Below are 21120 nucleotides of genomic sequence, written 5' to 3' on the forward strand. Positions count from 1 at the left end.
ATCTATTTCTCAGCAGCTTTGGGCAACCCACAAAGATAAAAGGGAAGATCAGTATGGACTACCTTTAAATACTACCTGACAACATTAGCTCTCTCCATAACCCCAGAGAGGTCTAAGACTAGAACTACCGGGCGCCTGGGTGGCTCAGTCGGTTAAGCGGCCGACTTCGGCTCAGATCATGATCTCGCGGTCCGTGAGTTCGAGCCCCGCGTCGGGCTCTGTGTTGACAGCACAGAGCCTGGAGCCTGTTTCAGATTCTGTGTCTCCCTCTCTCTGACCCTCCCCCGTTCATGCTCTGTCTCTCTCTCTGTCTCAAAAATAAATAAACGTTTAAAAAAAAAAAAAGATATAACTACTTAAAACAGAAACCAAAGCGCCTCGGTGCTCAGTCGGTTAAGTGCTGGACTCATTCAGCCCAGATCAGGATCTCAGTTTTTGAGTTCAAGCCCTGCATCTGGCTCTGCATTGACAGTGCAGACAGAGCCTGCCTGGGATTCTGTCTCCTCACTCTGCCTCTCCCCCACTAGTTCTCGCTCTCAAAATTAAATAAACCTTTTTTTAAAAGAGAGAGAAAACCAAGTAAATCCAACATTAAGAGAAAAATGAAATCCAAATGACTCTATACTCTATTAGCACAGGTGAATTTATTAGCAAGATCACTTGAAACAAAGTCAATACACAAAAAAATATATGTATCATTTCTATATACTAAAGACAAACAAACGAACCACACTTTTTGAAAGATACAAAACAATCAAAGATTCAGGAGTAATCTAATGAAAATTTCAAAGATTTGTACCCTGCAAACTACAAAACTTACGGACAGAAATGAAAGCTACAGGGAGGAACATACCATGTCCATGAAATGAAAGACTAAATATTGTAAATATGGCAATTCTCCATAAATTCAATGCAATCCCGATTAAAAATCAAAGACAGTGTTCCTAGAAGTTGAAAAACTTATTCTAAAAATCATGTGGAAATACAACAAGGCAATATTGAAAAACAACAAAAAAATGGAAAACGGACTACCAACAAATATCGAGATCTATGATAAAGCTAGAGTAATTAAGACTGTCCTAAGCGCAAGAACAGATAAACCGACCAAAACTAGAAGAGAGTCCAGAAACAGGTCCACATATAGTCACTTATGAAAAAGGCAACACTGCACACAGTGAAAAAGACAGTTCTTTCAAAATATGGTGCCGAGTCACCTTCATAAACATAAGGGGGTAAAATGTACCTTGATCCCACCTCATACAACATAGGCATACCTCAGAAATACTGAAGGTTCAGTTCAAGAGCACCATGATAAAGCGAGAAAAGCAAAAAAGCAAGTCAAATGATTTTTTTTTTTGTTTCCCAGTGCATATAAAAATATTTATGCTATACTGTAATCTTTTTTTTAATGTTTTATTTATTTTTGAGAGAGACAGCATGAATGGGGTAGGGGCAGAAAGAGGGGGAGACACAGACTCTGAAACAGGCTCTAGGCTCTCAGCTGTCAGCACAGAGCCCAACACGGAGCTCAAACTCAAAAACCGAGAGATCATGACCTGACCTGAAGTCAAACACTCAACCAAGACACCCAGGTGCCCCTGTAATCTTAAGTGTACAACAGCATTATGTCTAAAAAATAAAATACTTTATTGCTAAGAAATGCTAACCATCGTCTGAGCTTTTAGAGTTGTAATCACTGATCACAGATCACTACAACAAATACAATAAGGAGAACATCTGAAATATTGTGAGAACTGCCAAAATGTCAGAGACACAAAGTGAGCAAATGCTATTGAAAAAATGGTGCTAAGACTTGTTCAGAGCAGGGTTGCCACAAACCTTAGAGATTTGTAAAGAGTGTAAAATCTGTGAAGTGCCATAAAGCAAAGCACAACAAAACAAGATATGCCTGTATTCAAAAACAATTCCAGATACTTGAAAATTTAAGTGGGAAAAAAATAAAGCTTATAGAAAAAAAGCATAAGAGATTCTTCATGTCCATTTATTTATTTATTTATTTATTTATTTATTTATTTATTTTAACGTTTATTTATTTTTGAGACCGAGAGAGACACAGCATGAACAAGGGGAGGAGGAGAAAGAGGAGGAGACACAGAATCTGAAACAGGCTCCAGGCTCTGAGCTGTCAGCACAGAGCCTGACGCGGGGCTCGAACTCACGGACCGTGAGATCATGACCTGAGCTGAAGTCAGACACTTAACCGACCAAGCCACCCAGGCGGCCCTCTTCATGTCCTTTTAATAGCCAAAGATCTCAGAGCACAAAAAACCCTCATCATAAAAAAATATGATAAATTAGACTTGATCATATTGAGAACTAGTTAATCAGTGGGAAAAAAAATAATATCACAATACATGTATCTGACAAAAGACTCACTTTCAGAACATACAGAGAACTCTCACAAAACCAACAGAAAAAGAAAATGCAATGGAAAAATAGACAACAGACTTGAACAGACACTTCACAAAAAAAGAATATATTCAAGTGAGCTATAAACAAAAGAAAAGGTCCTCAACTTCATTTGTCATCAGAGATGCAAATTAAAACCACAATGCAATCAGTATCACTATTCACTCACCACAATGGCCAGAATTCTGGAAATAGGAAGTGTTGGTGGTAATGTGACACAAATAAAACTCTACTAATAAATTGGCGTGAGAGTGTAAATAGGTCTGAACAATCTAGAAAGTTTGGCAGTTATCTACCAAAGCTAAATATATACATAATCTACGACCCAGCAAAATGTCTACCAAAAGATGCTGCCTGTATTCATAAGAGAACTATTTGTAATAGTCAAAACTGTGAACTACCCAACTGCCACTGTACAAGATGGATAAGCTGCTGTGGTGTATTTACACAGCAGAAAACTACATGGCAACAAGAATATATAATCTACAATTACATGCAACAATGTGAGTGAATCTAGCGATGTGCTGGAAAACCAGCTCTCCAAATAACCAGTCCTGATTTGTAATGATCAGCTGCCGTGGAATAAATGCTTGCACCATGACCGATGTCAGCTATCAATAGTTTAAAAATTGGCTTGCCAAGTTCTTAAAAATTTAACAACCAGCTCTCTGGAGGTGGTATAAGCCAGTTCCGATATACCACTGAACAAATCTTATAACACTGAAAAAAAGTGCACAAAAGAGTACTTGTATAATTTCACATATACAAAGTATAAAAACAGAACTAAATTATGCTATCAGCCTCAGTTACACAAGTGAGATAAGGAGGAAAAGGAAGATGGTAACAATACCCACTTTCATACAAAAGAGTTGTTCCTTCATTCTGTCACCAAATAGTTACATACCGCTTACAACAGACACTATGTACTAGGAAGTAGAACAGAACAAGGAACAAGATGCTCTCTTTACCACCTCACAGAGTTTTTACAGTCTAGAGAGAGAATGAAGGCAATACAGCGTGGTCTTATTTATCCACTCAAATATCTGAGTATCTACTACATGCACTGTGCCCAGTGGTCGGCTGTTTCCTAAAGGGAAGTAGCAGGAATAGAGGCAAATAGACTTGTCGAAGGTTAATTCAACACTCTTGACAACAGATGGTGGCATTAATTATAGCGGCTGTGCAGATGGAGGTGAACAGTTCACAGAGATATTTAAGAGCTGGACTAGAATGGGCATTTATTCCACAAGGCAAATAAGAGGTAGAAGTTAAGGATAATGTCTCAGTGTCCTGAAGAGTGATACCATTCAGACATGGAGAAAATAGAGAAACTGGTTTTCGCGCCCCCCCCCCCCGGCCGCGGGGCGCGGAAATGAACTCAGTTTGGGATGCAATATGTCAGTGTGAGGAACCTGTGAGGAGGTCCATCCATGTAAAGATATGCAGAATATAGTTCTGGAGCAGGTGTCTAGGCTAGGGATAATCATGGGGATTTAGAGCAATACATGGTCTCTGAAGCCCAGTTATTACCGGGTTAACAGTGTATATACGGACTGAAGACTGAAAGTCAAAGCAGAATTCTGAAGAACACAGGTGGAGGATGAAAACCCACACTAGAATATTAAGTACCAACAGATCATAGATTTTGGTCTTTTAGTGCTAGCTACTAAAAACAGTGTATAGTATAGATCAGGCACCCAAAAACCATGAAAAAATGGAGGAGGTGCCACAGGCAGGAGAAAAATCAGAATATGCTGTCATAGAAGCCTAGGGGAGAGAATGTTTCAAAGACTGGTTAAAGTCCTATAACCAACAAGAACAGAAACTGCCCATGGAATTTAAGTAACAAGGAGGTTGTATTGGTAACGGTTCAAAGTTTTGGTAAATGTCAGGGGCACCTGGGTGGCTCGGTCAGTTAAGTGTCCAACTCTTGATGCTGGCTCAGGTCATGATCTCTCGGCTCTTGGACTGGGCCCCACGCTGGGCTCTGTGCTGACAGCATGGAGGCTGCTTGGGATTCTCTCTCTCTTCCAAAATAAATAAACTTAAAAGTTTTGGTAAATGTTGGAACATATGCAGAATTTTTTGACACATGGGTTTTGCAATGGGTTAAAAGAAGTTAAAAGTGAAGTGCTCATTCATGAAGTCTGGCTTCAAATGCGAGACAGCTGGGAAGAGTTGGAAAGGGACAGGAGGAAAGGTTTTTCTTTTTCATGTTCTCACGTTAAAACAGACCCGGACATGTTTAAATGTTTTCATAGAAAGAGACTGAGTAGTGATGGAGCAGCTAAGACTACGTGGAGTATGACACTGTGGATGAAAGCATATACAAAACGTTAGGTATTTTGATTAAATGCAAAATGTCTTGATGGATTTTGGATTCTCTTCCTAAAGTCTTTTCCAATTTCTTTCTTTTCTTTTAAATAATTTATTTATTAATGCTTATTTATTTTTGAGAGAGAGCGAGCGCAAGCAGGGGAGGTGCAGAGAGACGGGGAGATGAGGATCTGAGGCAAACTCTGTGCTGACAGCAGAGAGCCCAACATGGGGCTCGAACTCATGAACTGTGAGATCATGAATGGAGTGGAAGTTGGGCACTCAATTGACTGAGCCATCCGGGCACCCTCCAATCTCTTTCTTTGAGACTGACTTTTTTATTAGAATACTGCACCCAAAACAAATCTTTAATACAACAATAATAAAACGTCTTAATCCTGGGAAAGTTACCTGAGTAATATATCATTCAATGTTGTTTTTTATATTTTTTATTCCAAATTATCAAAACCCTAAGAGTAACAACAAACTGACAGTTATTACACATATTATATAATAAACATGATTCCATAAACTAAGTTAAATCATTTTCAGCAATTCAATCTTTCTAAAAAATGGATAATGGAATTCTACTGTAAGGCTCCAGGCTCAGACATTAAGGACAATTACAGAGGCAGATTCTGGAACAATACTCTTGATTATGGTATGACTTTTGCAAATGAAACCACAGAGGCACAAACTGCCACTGATGACAAGTCAAATAATGAATCACCAAATGGTGACTAAGAATCCAGGAAGATTTTAGCTGTAAGAAAAATGTGCCTCCTAAGTTACAGGTTCTAACAGTTTCAGTGGGATTCACTTTATCCAGAAGCAGTTCTATCATGAAATATCTGCAACTAAAACAAGGGAATTTCTGCTTCAGTTAGCTGTATCATTAGTTATGTGTAGGAGCAAGGCATTTCTAAGTCAAGCAGGGTGCTGGCTTCAGCAGCACATATACCAAGCCAAGCAGGTGCAAACAAAAACAAACAAAACAGCAGGGGTGAGATTTTATTGTTAAAGCTAGAAGGTCTGTCTAAATGAGGAGGTACAATCTGATTCTCCTAACCACTACCACTTCTGCCTTAACCTTCAAGCTCTCCAGTCTCCTACTCTACCGAGGCTCAAAAGCTCCAAGAGTTTCTACCCTGTTCTGGGACACCTCATTCCAAGGATATATAGTTCACAAAATAAATGTAATAACCATTTAATTTTAACATGTGGATACTGAAAGACTTAAAAATTACACTCAATATCCACACATGAATGCACCATAATATTCACGCCAAGAGAATCTGGGACAAAAAGTGTCCCCCCACCTCTCCATACTATAAGACAAAGCTCTGGTTCAAGGAGCTAGGGAGCCACTGATCTTTAAGACAGTGTAGAAGAATCACCTGAAGTTTGTTAAAACACAGATACCTGGGCCCTACCTTGAGATTCTGATTAAGGAGGTCTGGGATAGGGCCCATGAACTTGCATTTCTTTAAAAAAAAATTTTTTTTATGTGTGTTTATTTTTTGAGAGAGAGAGACAGAGCACAAGCAGGGCAGGGGTAGAGGCAGAGGGAGACAGAGAATCCGAAGCAGGCTCCAGGCTCTGAACTGTCAGCACACAGCCCGATGCAGGGCTCAAACTCACAGACTGCAAGATCATGACCGGAGCTAAAGTTGGACACTCAACCGACTGAGCCACCCAGGAGCCCCTGAATTTGCATTTCTAACAAGATCCTAGGTGACAGTGATGTCGATGGCCTTTCCCAGACCAGGTTTGTCTCTCTAGCTGTTTGCAAACCTTCTTCAGGTTTTTAGTTACTTCGCTCTTGTAGACTGTTAATGTTGCTACAGCAAAGGAAAACATCAAATTTTCAAATCAAGACATCTGAGTCTGTGGGTCCACAGACACATAACTCTCCTGAGAAGTGTATCAGTGATCATGTTTAATACATTACACTTTATCTAAAAATGAGGAAACTAACATGCTAAGTAAATTTGAAGTTTAAATATTTACCTTTACTAATTAATCCTTGAGTGATTAACATACTTGTTGCAGCCAAAGGCACAGCTAGAAGAGAAAAAAGAATTTGTCAACATCAACAAAACAGATTTTGTCCGAGTTCATTAGGAAAAATGTGTATCAGTAAAACCATCTAGGAAGTATGTTGCACAATTAAGATCTTTAAAAAAAGATTTTTCCATTTTTAAAAGTTGTATTATACATAGTCAATAAAAACATAAAAGGAACATTTTAAGTTTAAGAAAATATTACAAAACATTAAACAATATAATTCGAGAACCATCTACATTTGACTTTAAAAGAACCTAAATCAAGAACCATCTAGATCCGGCTTTAAAAGAACCATTCATTAGTATCAATTAAGACAACACAGTAAATAGTGACTAAAAACTCTGCATTCGGTAAGAAGGAATACATTAACAAGAGGCAAGAAGTATTATTACAAATAAGAGCCACTACTGAATAATTACTCAACTCCATGGACCGTGCTAAGCGCCTTACGTACATTTTCTCACTTACTTTTCACTATCTCTGTAACATACAGTACTTTTTATTACCACCTTTTAAAGATATGGAAACTGAAGCTTAGAGATGTTAAGTAATTTGCTCAAGGCCATACAGCTACTTCAATGGCAGGTTCCAGATTCTAATAGTCTGTCTCTCATACCAGACCTCAATCTTTCAAGTTCTAAAGTACGCTGCATGAACCAAAACACAAAATGTTATTTGTCTACAATTATACTGTGGCTGGGGCAAGAACAAGCATAGATTTTTCTTCTAAACCAGTGAATTCCTTAAAACTACATGAAATATTATATATTACAAAATATTAGTGTCAACTACATGAAAAAAAAAAGTATCTATATATGTATATATACGCGTATGAATCCAGGCTGAAAAATCCAAAGCTCTCCATTAGAATCTCAAAAGAGCTCATAATTTAAAAATCACTGTTTTCAACACCAGCACTATCCAACAGAATTTTTTGTGATGATGGGAATAGCCTGTATCCATGTTTTCCAGTTAGTGTGTGGAAAAGGTTTAAAATAGGAACCCTGAGACTATCCTTTTTCATTTATGTATTTATTAAAAAAGTGTTTTTTACGTTTTATTGATTTTTGAGAGAGTGACAGACAGTGTGAGCTGGGGAGGGGCAGAAAGAAAGGGAGACATAGAAACTGAAGCAGGCTCCAGGCTCCAAGTGGTCAGCACAGAGCCACATGTGGGGCTGGAACTCATGAACCTTGAGATCATGACGTGAGCAGTCGGACACTTAACCAACGGGAGCCACCCAGGCGCCCTGAGACTGACTCTTAAAAAGACCTCCTTATAAGGTCCTTGGCTGATACGTGGGAATCTAACTGGTAAACAGTTCCCTGTGAGTGATCTAAAACTTTACCTGAATGGTAAGTGGCTCATTGCACCTAAACTGCTAATGCAAATACACTTGCTTTCCTTATAAGACTCTGGAATTTTGGTACCTTCTAGACTGAGGGTGTGTGCTTGTGACCAGCCCCCAGGAAAAACCCCAGGCACTGAGTCTATTGAAATTCCTCGACAGGTAATTCGTGTTATCCCAACTCCTAGCTGGAGAAACTTACATGCCCTTTAGTGTGTGACTCCACTACCAGAGGAGCCTTGGAAGCCTTGGCCTGGTACCCCTGGTCTCCTCTGGAGTTCACCCCATATTCCTTTCCTTTTGTTGATTTTGCCTTGTATCCTTTCTGTTATTTTAAATTTAAATAGCTACATGTGGCTGCTACCTTGAACAGCACAGTTCCAGACCAGGGGCTGGGAAACATTCTGTAAAGAGCTAGAGGTAAATATTTTAGGTTTTGTGGGCCCCAGGTCTCTCTGTCCCATCTACTCAACTTTTAAAGCAAAAGCACCAAGACAATAGTAAACAAATGAACACAGATGTAGTCCACTAAAACATTATTTATGGATGCAAACATAAATTTCATGTAATTTTCACATGTAACAAAATATTCTTTTCTTTTTTTTCAACTATTTAAAACTAAACACATAAAAACTATTCTCAGCCCAGAGCCATACAAAAACAGATTTGGCCCTTTTAGGCTATGGTTTGTTCAACTCTGATCTAGAATACATGAACAATTTAAGAACTAAGGTAATTAAGATGTTCAAATTATTAGAGATTGCATGATTAAAATCCATAAAGTTAGAAGAGGGCATTAGAGGGGCGCCTGGGTGGCGCAGTCGGTTAAGTGTCCGACTTCAGCCAGGTCACGATCCGTGAGTTCGAGCCCCGTGTCAGGCTCTGGGCTGATGGCTCGGAGCCTGGAGCCTGTTTCCGATTCTGTGTCTCCCTCTCTCTCTGCCCCTCCCCCATTCATGCTCTGTCTCTCTCTGTCCCAAAAATAAATAAAAAACGTTGAAAAAAAATTAAAAAAAAAAAAAAAAAAAGAAGAGGGCATTAGCTTTGCCATCAGAAACAATCTGCAGGAACCCTAAGGTCTGAATCCCTAGTCTACTACTTACAAATGGATTTCACCTTTGCTAGAAAAATGCTTTAAGATTCATTAAAATACCTTCAGGTATTTTCATTTAAAGTTTTTTGAAAGATAAGTCCATTTTAATTATTGCATCAGTACAATTTGTAATCATTCTTTTCCTTCAGCTTGATTCAAGAATTGCAACATGAAGGATTCAAGAATCATACAAGAATAAAAAGTGTTGAGTCAGTTGGCCGTCTCTACAAAGGACAATGCTATCCCCATTTCACTGTCCTTAGGCCAACATGGTATAATGCAAAGAGTAAGTTTGGTTAAGAAGATTCTAGTACTGGGGCGCCTGGGTGGCTTAGTCGGCTAAGCGTCCAACTTCGGTTCAGGTCATGATCCCACACTTTGTGAGTTCAAGCCCCGCGATGGACTCTGTGCTGACAGCTCAGAGCCTGGAGCCTGCTTAGGATTCTGTGTCTCATTCTCTCTCTGCCCCTCCCCGTCTTGTGCTCTGTCTCTCTCAAAACTAAATAAACGTTAAAAAAAACAAAAACAAAAGATTCTAGTACTAGTTTTGCCATTCACCACTATGTCTTTGCATAAATCTCTTAACTTCTTTTAATGTTATAAAGGATAACGGTTTAGAACTAAGGTCTCTCTGGAGCGCCTGTGTGGCTCAGTGGGTTAAGAGTCTGACTCGATTTCACATCATTGGTGAGATTAAGCCCCATGTTGGGCTCTGCACTGGCAGCTTGGAAGCTGCTTGGGATTCTCTCTCCCTCTCTCTCTGTCCCTCCCCTGCTAGTGCAAACTCACACTCTCCCTCTCTCAAAATAAATAAACTTAAAAAAAAAAAAAAAGAGGGGCACCTAGGGGGCTCAGTTGTCTGAGCGTCCTACTTTGGCCCAGGTCATGATCTTGTGGTTCACAAATCTGAGCCCCACATTGGGCTCTGTGCTGACAGCTCGGAGCCTGGAGCCTGCTTTGGACTCTATGTCTCACGCTCTCTGCCCCTCCCCCACTCACGCTCAGTCTCTCTCTCTCTCTCTCTCTCTCTCTCAAAAATAATTCAAAAAATTAAAAAAAAAAGAATTAAAGTCTAATTCACGTATTCTGCCACAGTAAAAGGGAACAGTAAACTGAAACTGACTTCAGAGATTTCTAGTCTTTAACTGGAGTAAAGGGATACTCAGAAGAGCAAGTCATGTGCCCAAAGCAACACAGATAGTCTGTGGTAGAGCTGAAACTAAAACCCAAGTCTCTTGGCTCCCTGGTCCATGGCCTTATTCCACTGCGGTGCATGACTCCTATTTCAAGAACTGGCCCTCAGGCTATGGTTCCCTCAACTCCCGCAACTCTATTTGCTCTATTTGCTCTATTGTGTCAAGTGGCAGCTGGGTGGCTCAGTCAGTTCAAAGTCTTGACTGGCTCAGGTCATGAACTCACAAGGTTTGTGAGCTGGAGCCTCACATCAGGCTTACTGCTATCAGCTGCCGTCAGCACAGAGCCAGCTTCAGATCCTCTGTCCCCCTTTCTCTCTGACCCTCCCTTGTACACACGCTTTCTCTCTCAAAATTAAACATTAAAAAATAATAATAATCTGTTTCTTTTGGCAAATGAATAATACTGCTGACTGAAAGCTATTTTGCATTATGACCACAGTCCCAACCATATCCAATACAAGGACTCCTAAAATTCCTTAAACTATTCTCCTCTTACAATAGCAAAATGCCACATTAAATTCATAATAGTACCCAACTGAACCTTTTATTTCATTAATCACAGTAGCATTAACCATTTAATAAAGAAAACACCTACAAAATAAATTGAATTAATCCCCATAATCCCATGAAATGAGTTGTTATCCCCATTTCACAGATAAGGAAACTGAGGCATACAGGCATCAGGTACTTGCCCAAAATCTCATAGCTAATAAATAAGTGATGGGGCTGGGATTTGGATCCAGACAAGGGATCAAAGTCTATACTCATCATTCACTATACTGTTTCATTAGAAAACCAGTAGAACACATGTATATGATCCACAAAATCCATAAATGATGCATAAAACCAGTATGAATTCATACATCTTTTCAATAATACCAGAGACTTAAAACTACTGTAACATGTAATACACACTAAACTGACCTCTTATGTATATTCTTCCATTACCTGTATGTTTGGGCAGGGGTATAGCCATTTTTTTGTTAGTGCATAGGGCCACAATGTCAAGCAACTAGAAGTAAGATCCCTTCATAGCTACACTTTAAAATGACCCCTAGACCAAATCTAATTTTAAACCAAGATGAATATATTTAATTGATCTAAAAATTATGTAAAAATTACCTTAGTAAGTACTTTTTCTACCCATTCCTATTTTCATCACACCTTTTTTTTAAAATCACTGGACATAAGATGATACTCCCCAAAGTAACATGGATTCCATGAATTCATTTATAGGTTAACAACATCACATATTGCATATTTAACATATGTTAAACACACACGTCCTTATAAGATACAAATGTTAATGTACAAAACTCCCTGATGCATGACTGTTAGTTCTCCTGGTAATTGTACACTGAATTGCCTATCATCTGTGGCTACAGCCAAGGTTCTGTTTTCTATATTTGATGTTATTACAATATGCAACACCTAGCCTATCTCTGTTTTAAAAATAATCATTACAGGGGCGCCTGGGTCGCTCGGTCGGTTAAGCATCCGACTTCGGCTCAGGTCATGATCTCACGGTCCGTGAGTTCGAGCCCCGCGTCGGGCTCTGTGCTGACAGCTCAGAGCCTGGAGCCTGTTTCAGATTCTGTGTCTCCCTCTCTCTCTGCCCCTCCTCATGCTCTGTCTCTCTCTGTCTCAAAAATAAATACACGTTAAAAAAAAAAAAATTAAAAAAATTAAATAAAATAAAAATAATCATTATTAATGTACTAATATAAATTATTCAGTAATTTCCCAGTAACTCATATATGGTATATAACTAACGACCTGGGTTTTAGCCTCTCCTTATTACATGCTTTCTAACTTGTGATTACTGGGTTTTTTTTTAAGACTTTAAGTAGTCTCTACACCCAACATGGGGCTCAAACTCAAAACCCTGAGATCAAGAGTCACATGTTCTATCTACCAACAGAGCTGGCCAGGCACCCTGTGATTAATCTGTTTTAATACACAGAATTACTGAGGCTTCTATTATTCATACACTACATGCCCTACTTTTAACAGCCAGGCATATATGAGTACTCTGCCTATTGATCACTGTTCTTCAATACTTTCAGCATAATGCTGTTAGAGCTATTTAGAATGTTAAACTTGTACAGGAACATGAATTTATCATCCAGAAATCTATCTAGACACCATAGTAGCCATGTGGCCATGAGCCTAACATTACAATGATCTCAAACCCCCATGTACCAGACTGGTCTTTTCCTTAATTCTGTGTCAACAACAGACTTGAAAACAGATCACTTTATCTACTGTATGCAATCTACAAAGATAAAATATATGTTGCCAGAGTACAATTATGTTCCCAGAGAAATTATTCCCAAACTATGAGCCGTGAAAACCTTTTACAGGTCTTTGATCCATGATGACAATGAATCTAAAACAATTCTTCTCATCTGCAGATGCATCATCATCTAATTCTTACTCAGGTTCTTTCTAGCTTGAAAGCTCTGTAAGTCTCTGAATATTAGACTGAAGACAAAAGGCACAAGATTATGAGAGCTCCTATTATCTTCTTGGTCTTTGTTAATTCTTTTACCACCACTTGTTGCCTTACCCATGGGTACTACCCAAATTGATCATGTATTCTACCATTCTACATATTAACTACATGACAGGTACTATTATCAGTTTTACTCTTTTATTTCTATACTTAATTCCTTGAATTCACTAATATAACACCTCAAACCCTAATTTCTCACATACTCCTTTGCTTCTCTCTAGTTGCTTACAGATCTTCCACAATCAAATGTTACAGCAGGAAATCAAAGTGCAACTAAATTTGTTTCCTCCTTCCAACAGGAACTCTCTCAAACTACTTTTTAATCAGTAATGCCATCATTAGTTGGTCTCCTAATTTGGACATCTGAAGTTAATACACCCTATTGTCAGTTTGTTTAAAAACTATGTTATGTATCCTTTAAAAAAAAATCTTCCAGGGGGCACCTGGGTGGCTTGGTCATCAACTACTGATTTCGACTTGTCATGATCTCACAGTTTGGGAGTTCAAGCCCCACATCAGGCTCCAAGCTGACAGTGCAGACTGCTTGGGATTCTCCCTCTCTCTCTCTCTCAAAATAAATAAATAAACTTAAAAAATCTTCCAATGCCATCCCACCTGCCCTAGTCCAAATGACACCACAATCAATGACATCTCCTCACTGACTGTACGTCTGATACAATTTCAAAAGCTCGTAACAGATTTCACAAAGTACAACTTATCCTTCTAACCTGTCCTGCAACCCTGGTACCTAATCTTCCTTTTAAAAATTTACAAACCAGATGAACATAAGGGAAGAGAAGCAAAAATAATATAAAAACAGGGAGGGGAACAAAACATAAGATGACTCTTAAATATGGAGAACAAACAGAGGGTTACTGGAGGGGTTGTGGGAGGGGGATGGGCTAAATGGTAAGGGGCATTAAGGAACCTGCTCCTGAAATCATTGTTGCACTATATGCTAACTAACTTGGATGTAAACTAAAAACATAAATTAAATAAAAAAATAATTAAAAAAAACTTACAAACCAACCCCTTGGCCCTAAAACCGAAAGAATATAATGAAGCAAATCTTTAACTTCTTGGTATTATGTTCATTTTCTATCCCCAGCAAAAGATCTCTATTCCAATCAGTTCAACCTCAAGTCTCCAACAGAGATCAAGTTATTGTAGACTCTGCCTTTGTTCACTATTCCTTTCATCTAAATGTTCCTCCAACATTCTTCTTCATTTACCTCAAGTCTTATTAGTTGTTAAGACTCATTTGTTTACTAAGGCCTTTTTTAGTTAAATCAACTCCAATTAATTCATCCCTTTTTAAAATTCCTACAGTCATTTTTTAAAATTCCTACAGTCATCATGTACTTAATCTTTCCCTAAGTGTTTCATGTGCTATCATTGTCTCAATTACAAAAAAAAAAAAACTACTTTAGGACAAAGACTAGGTCTCATAAAATTTAAATGCCAGGCCAACTGGTGAAAATATACATCTTCTTTAATTATTTAAGTTACCTCCCTTTCTAAAATTCCCTTCTACTTTTTTGGTAGAATTACTTTATCTGAAAGGACTTCAGTGACCAGATGAAGCAACTCTAGGATTCTGTTCCAAAGTAAGATTCTGTTTTGTCGCTTTCAACATAATCCCTGTATTTATTTATTTATTTATTTATTTATTATTTTTTTAAATGTTGGTATTTGAGAAAGAGAAAGAGACAGAGAGAGAGAGAGTACTGAAGTAGGGGAGGGGCAGAGAGGGAGGGAGACAGAACCAGAAGCAGGCTCCAGGCTCTGAGCTGTCAGCACAGAGCCCGACACGGGGCTCAAACCCACAAACCATGACATCATGACCTGAGCCAAAGTCGCCACCCAATGGACTGAGCCACCCAGGCGCCCCGTATAATCCCTGTATTTAAAAAACAAAATCCTCGGGGCGCCTGGGTGGCGCAGTCGGTTAAGTGTCCGACTTCAGCCAGGTCACGATCTCGCGGTCCGTGAGTTCGCCCCGCGTCGGGCTCTGGGCTGATGGCTCAGAGCCTGGAGCCTGTTTCCGATTCTGTGTCTCCCTCTCTCTCTGCCCCTCCCCCATTCATGCTCTGTCTCTCTCTGTCCCAAAAATAAATAAACGTTGAAAAAAAAAAAAAAGTATTAAAAAACAAAATCCTCACGTATAAGGTCTCTAGTCAAAAATCCGCTGGTAGTGTGACAGCATTTCAGAATGATAAAGTGGAAACTGACTAGGTTTTATCATGTAAGTTAGGAATCTTAAGAGTTAAAATCCCAAGCTTCTGTCTCAGACAGACCTGGCTTCAAGTCCAGACATAACAACTGATCAGCTGTGTAACACTGGGTAATTCATTTAACATCTCTCAATCTTAATTTCTTCATCTGTAAGGTGAGGGTAATAGTTATCAATCTTACTGGGTTGTTTTTATATAATCCATGTACACTCAGTAAATGCTAGCTATTATTGTCACCAACAGAATTAACTCATAGTTTTGAATAAACTTTCTAAACATTATTACTTTAAACATACACAATTCATTTTCTTTGATCAACCTCTTTTAGCAATAATCATACCATACCAAAAGCATGCCAATTTTTTCCATATGAAGTCAAAATAATTTCAGGTACTAAAAGTCAAATTTTGGGGTCGCCCAGGTGGCTCAGTTGGTTAAGTGTCCAACTCTTGATTTCGGTTCCAGGTTCATGAGATTGAGCCCGGCGCCTGGCTCTACACTGGCAGCACAGAAGGGCTTGGAATTCTCTCTCTCTCTGCGCCCTACACTCGTGTGTGCACACGCATTCTCTCTCAAAATAAATAAACATTAAAAAAAAGGTCATGGGGCGCCTGGGTGGCTCAGTCAGTTAAGCATCCAACTTCAGCTCAGGTCATGATCTGACGGTTTGTAAGCTTGAGCCCCATGTCGGGCTCTGTGCTGACCTCTTGGAGCCTGGAGCCTGCTTTGGATTCTGTGTCTCCCTCTCTCTCTGTTCTTCCCCCACTTGATCGTGTGCGCGCTCTCTCTCTCTCTCTCTCAAAAACAAATAAAGATTACAAAAAAGGTGTTTTTTTTTTTTTAAAAAAGGTCACATTTTATTGATTAGAAAATTTAACTTACATCTGAACCAGAAGCTTTCATCATTGCACTCTGCGAAGACTCTTCTTTCTTCCTCAGTTGGAATGTAATCAGCCCCTATGTCTTTGTACCAAGGAAAATTGGCAAACGTTAAAGTGCTCATGGAAAAGCTAAGCCTAAAAATTTAATTTAGTCTGGACATTAACAAAACACTCTTTTTTTTAAACAAAGTAATGAAACAACTGGCTTGTAAACTTTTAACAAACTTTGCCTTCAAACAGGAGTTAGTGCTATTATTTACTCATCAGGACTAGCTACATAATGTGGTGGTCCAGTGCAAAATGAAAATATGGAACCACTGTTCAAATTATTAAGAACTTCAAATGGCAACACATCATTCAACCAAGTGTGTGTGACTGCACTGATCACATACTCAAGCAGCCAGTCCAGTTGCTATTATTCAAGGCAGGGAACTTTTCTACATGGAAAGTGCTTCTAAATACAAACATTTAATATTGATAATTACGGGGAATTGGTCTTGGAACTTCTGCATTCGGCTCTCGAAAATCAGCCCTCCCATTCATCTTTCCTGCATCAAAAACAGTTAAGTATTAGAAATGATGAGATATACCAAAATAAATTAAGATAGTAAAATCACTAGCCTACATGGCAATCAAGAAACAAATATTTACTAAACACTACTACATCTGAAGTACTTGATGTAATAAAAATAGTCACCTAAATAAAAAAGTCACAGACCTATTAACTAATTTGGAACTGATTATTCATCTTAGGTCCCTTAATTGAAAAAAGAACAATAGGGCCTTTATAAATATTTATCAACAGATTACCTCAAATTAAGATATAAAAGGATATTGATCAAAGACACATTTTTCCTCCTGAATCTGGTTATTTCACATTATCCTATGTTTTAAACCTTCCAGACATAGAAGAGGAAAAAATCTCAGAAGTCATTTCTGGGATTCTATTTTTAAAAAATGAAATAATCATCGGGGAAGATACAACCTCTCCCACAAGGCACTACTCCACAAAAGCTGAATAACAAAAGACGTCACACCCTTCTCCGTAGGGTTAAAAGCTAACAGAAAATTCTGTATTCTCCAAACTTTTCTCGCTCCCTGGGCAAACATTTCAAGAACATATATATTTTTATTTACTGGGTTTTTTTTTAACCCATTCCTCAAGACTTAAAAGACAAACAGATTCGATAACTGCGTATTTGATAAAGTGCTCACACAGGATGATTATTCCATCTTAAAAACCATTTACATAAAAATGGGAAATGGCATTACGATTAGGATAGCAACTGAGGCCCTTGCATATTTCACTCACTCGGTAAACCTACATGTCAATCCCTTGGCTAAGAAAAAAAGGATACATGAAGTCTGCTAAACAGACTACTTCCATCCTGCAACAACAATTAAGTTAAAAGTGAAACCTGATTTCCTGTAACTGCATACCACCTAGAAACCCTAGGACACGCTGACAACACAATTTTTACCTCTTAATCCCCCTAAGACCCCTGAACTGAACCCTCGTCGGCCTAACGTCGGTTCCCGCACTCCATCCCCCACCACCATATCGACGTCTGGCACCTGCCAACACCCTAGTACACACGTTCGTCACCACGAATCACTCCCTCGCCTCCCCGGGGCACCCGCACTCCGAAGCCCGAGAGCCAACGCGCGATCCGCCAACCCTCGCAGGCGGGAAAATGGCGAAGGTGCAGGATAGCGGCTGGCCGCGCGGAGGTGGTGAGTGGGCAGGTTGGGGCGGCATGGGGGCTCTTTGCGTCACCTCACCCACCTCCTGACGACAGCGGCGAGCGACGGCGCGGCGAGTCCGGGCGATCGGGGGCAGAAGGCCTGGAAAGGCCAAGAGAGGGGAAGGCGCGCGGGGCTGCACCGCAGCAGAGTTGGGGGGTGGGGAGCAGACAGCAACTTGGCCTCCAAGAAGTCACCCAAATACGGGATCAAAATGACCGCGACCCGGAAGCACTGACGACCTGCGGAAGGAAATGACGTCAAGAGCCCCCCCCCCCCCCGCGGCATCCAAATGCTAGCTGCCTCGGAGTAGACGCCGGTGCGGGCGCCTGTCGGCACCGGCCCCTCTGCTAGTCCCTCCTCCCTTCACCCCCAGGCCGCGGCGCTCGCGAGCTACAGTGCGGCTGCGCGCGCCACCACTGCGGGTCAGGAGTCCCGCCCCGCCCCCTTCCTGACTGCCGCGGGACGTTGGGCCTCAGGCTCCTGTGACGCACCTGTCATCTTCCGGTGACCGGCTGACGGGAAAGTTCAGGAACACCTTCTTATCCCCTAGTTGAGATAACCGATTTTTCTTGGATTTCTCTGTTTTGGGGCTTTACACAATTTATTTCATTCTTTGAAAGTGGTGGAAAGTAATTATTAAGCATGCGTACTTGGCTCTGTGTCTTGGTGTTTTGAGCTCAGCTGCCGACTAGTTCTAGAACCTGGGGCGTGGTACAGTACCTCTTTGAGCCTCAGATTTTTCTCATCTGAAAAGTGGAAATTACACCCATCTCATAGGGTTGTTAGGATTAAAGCAACACGTCTGAAAGCAGACAAGCACCCAACGGTTCTCTATTAATGGAAGAGTCTCTGGGGGGCTCGTGACTTCTGTTCATCGGACAGGCGACATTCATTCATGTATTCATTTTAACAAATATTTACTGGGTGCCTACTGTGAGCCAGATGCTGAAAGTTCCCGGTGACTCGACAGAGAACAATTAACTCTACCTGTTCTTGTTTCATCAACTCCGAACAACCTCTGGTTTCTTACCTCTTTCTGAAACCCTCTGCCACTGTCCTCATTTCACCCTTTCCACTGCCTGTAGAGCTGCCCTATATTTATTCTCCCACAGGAATATTTAAGAGAGACAGCCTACTGTGATCCATCTAAAACACAAACCTGTGGTTCCTTCTTTAGAACCTTTTGATGGCTCCCGTCATGCACGGAGTATAAGGCCCGTCATGACTGGGCCTCTGTCCTCTTGAGCCTCATTTTCTTCTGTTGCAGTGTTCAATAAGAAACAGCCTGGGGCGCCTGGTTGGCTCAGTCCATTAAGCCCGACTTTGGCTCAGGTCATGATCTAACGGTTCCAGCCCCACGTGGGGCTCTGTGCTTCCAGTTCAGAGCCAGGAGCCTGCTTTGGATTATGTGCCCTCCTCTCTCTCTGCCCTTCTCCCACTCATGCTCTGTCTCCCTCTTTCTCAAATAAATAAATACACATAAAAGGAAGGAAGGAAGGAAGGAAGGAAGGAAGGAAGGAAGGAAGGAAGGCAGGCCGGCCGGCCTGTGGCCTTTTGCACTCACAGTCCCTATATGCTGTTCCCCCTAACTTAACCCTCTTCCCTGCCTGGCCCACCCTGTTGGTATTTCAAAATCCTGCTTTTACATTACTTTCTTTATAAAGCCTTCCCTGAAGCACACCACAGAGAATTAATCACTCCTCCTCCTTAGCACCTCTTTTCTTTGTACATACTTCCATCATTCCAACGTAGATCTGCTTTGTATTGTGATTTTTTTGCTTGTCTGTCTCTGTTAACGGAACTCTTTTGGGACAGAGACCTTTACTGATGAATCTATACACTTCCAAGTATATTCCTAAGATATTCAATATTAACAATTAATACTCATTTTGTTTCTGGGACAATGCTAAGTGGAGAGTAGGCCCAGGGGGTTTGTACTTGCTGTTCTCTCTTCTAGAACACTGTTCTTCCAGGTGTTCACATGGCTTCTTAGATCGAAGCTGATGTCACCACATCAAAGACGCTTTCTTTGGTTATTAAAATAGAACCCCAGTCACTCCCTGCTACCATATTTATTTTCATAGCACTTATGATCTAAAATAATTATTTGTTTTTTTTATTGCTTTTCTCTCTCCACTTACTAAAATAAAAGATCTATGAGAGTAGGAGCCTGACGGACACCAAAATGATTGGCACATAGTATGAAATCAATAAATATTTCTTTAATGAATTTGTTGAGTACATTTAAAATTTTTTTTAATGTTTATTTATTTTTGAGAGACAGAGAGAGAGATAGGGTGTGGGCAGAGGAGGGACAGAGAGAGAGGGAGACACAGAATCTGAAACAGGCTCCAGGCTCTGAGCTGTCAGCACAGAGCCCAATGTGGGGCTTGAACCCACAAATCATGTGAGATCATGACCTGAGCTGAAGTCGGACGCTCAACCGACTGAGCCACCCAGGCGCCCCTGTTGAGTACATTTTTATAAGAAAAGAAACAAATTAGAAGACATACTGAATGAGCTTTATGCTAAAGCAAAATCTGATCTTTGCTTTCTGACTAGATTGTAAGATCCCAGAATCCAGTTACATCATTTTCTTTGTATTTACTGAGGCAAGCCTAACACATGGCACATGGTATTTTGGTAAGTATATGTCCTATTGCCCACATATTTCTCAGCAATCAAATCAACTGATAAATTGGATTTCTGCTGATGAAAGGTATGGTGCTCTTTCTGTGGTAGCAAATTAAGATTTTAAGTATTCATGCTAAACTGTCATTTTCTATGCTGGCATTTAGAAGTTATTAGGTCTATTTGTAATGGGTGATGCAACAACCAAAGAATTCAAGCATAAATTGGGTAAAATCCAAAGTCGTACTAGACGTTGACTCACAATTGATAGAGGCTACAGGATTTATTAGCAAATTCAGAACTTTGGTGCTTTAATTTTGAACTGTGAGATCACCAGAAATAAGTTTGTTTGGATTAAATTAAGTCAAGTCACTTCAAAATACCTGCACTGAGGTAAGGTCTAATGAAATGTCACCATAAGAATGTTTGCTTGTTAGACATCACTTAATTAAAGGGGGCCTGGGTGGCTCAGTCGGTTAAGCGTCCAACTTTGGCTCAGGTCATGATCTCGCAGTTTGTGAGTTTGAGCCCTGCGTCTGGCTCTGTGCTGACAGCTAAGAGCCTGGAGCCTGCTTCTGATTCTGTGTCTCCCTCTCTCTCTGCCCCTGCCCCACTCACCCTCTGTCTCTCTCTCTCAAAAATAAATAAACATTAAAAAAATTT

At 40.2% G+C, this 21120-nt stretch overlaps 1 protein-coding gene across 8 annotated transcripts in view; it reads right to left on the bottom strand.

The window, feature by feature from the left end:
* OCIAD1 (OCIA domain containing 1) overlaps window positions 1-18058 on the bottom strand; it is a 28164-nt gene extending 10106 nt beyond the window's left edge. For 2 of the 8 annotated variants that reach the window (XR_005793211.1, XM_040484140.1), the window contains exons 1-4: window positions 17867-18057; window positions 16566-16628; window positions 16082-16162; window positions 6757-6810 (exon numbers count right to left, since the gene is read on the bottom strand). Coding sequence is in view for 7 of the 8 variants with exons in the window: in XM_040484140.1 (XP_040340074.1) it covers window positions 6757-6810; window positions 16082-16162; window positions 16566-16623 (193 nt within the window). In the remaining variant the exon portion in view is untranslated. Of the gene's footprint in view, window positions 1-6756; window positions 6811-16081; window positions 16163-16565; window positions 16629-17655; window positions 17801-17866 lie in introns of those variants that run through there. The other 6 variants (XM_040484154.1, XM_040484160.1, XM_040484127.1 and 3 more) reach the window with 5 other exon arrangements.
* Between the last annotated feature and the right edge of the window lie 3062 nt (window positions 18059-21120).

The sequence above is a fragment of the Herpailurus yagouaroundi genome, unplaced genomic scaffold, assembly GCF_014898765.1.
Source record: "Herpailurus yagouaroundi ecotype Mexico unplaced genomic scaffold, PumYag 28, whole genome shotgun sequence".
Lineage (NCBI taxonomy): Eukaryota > Metazoa > Chordata > Mammalia > Carnivora > Felidae > Herpailurus > Herpailurus yagouaroundi.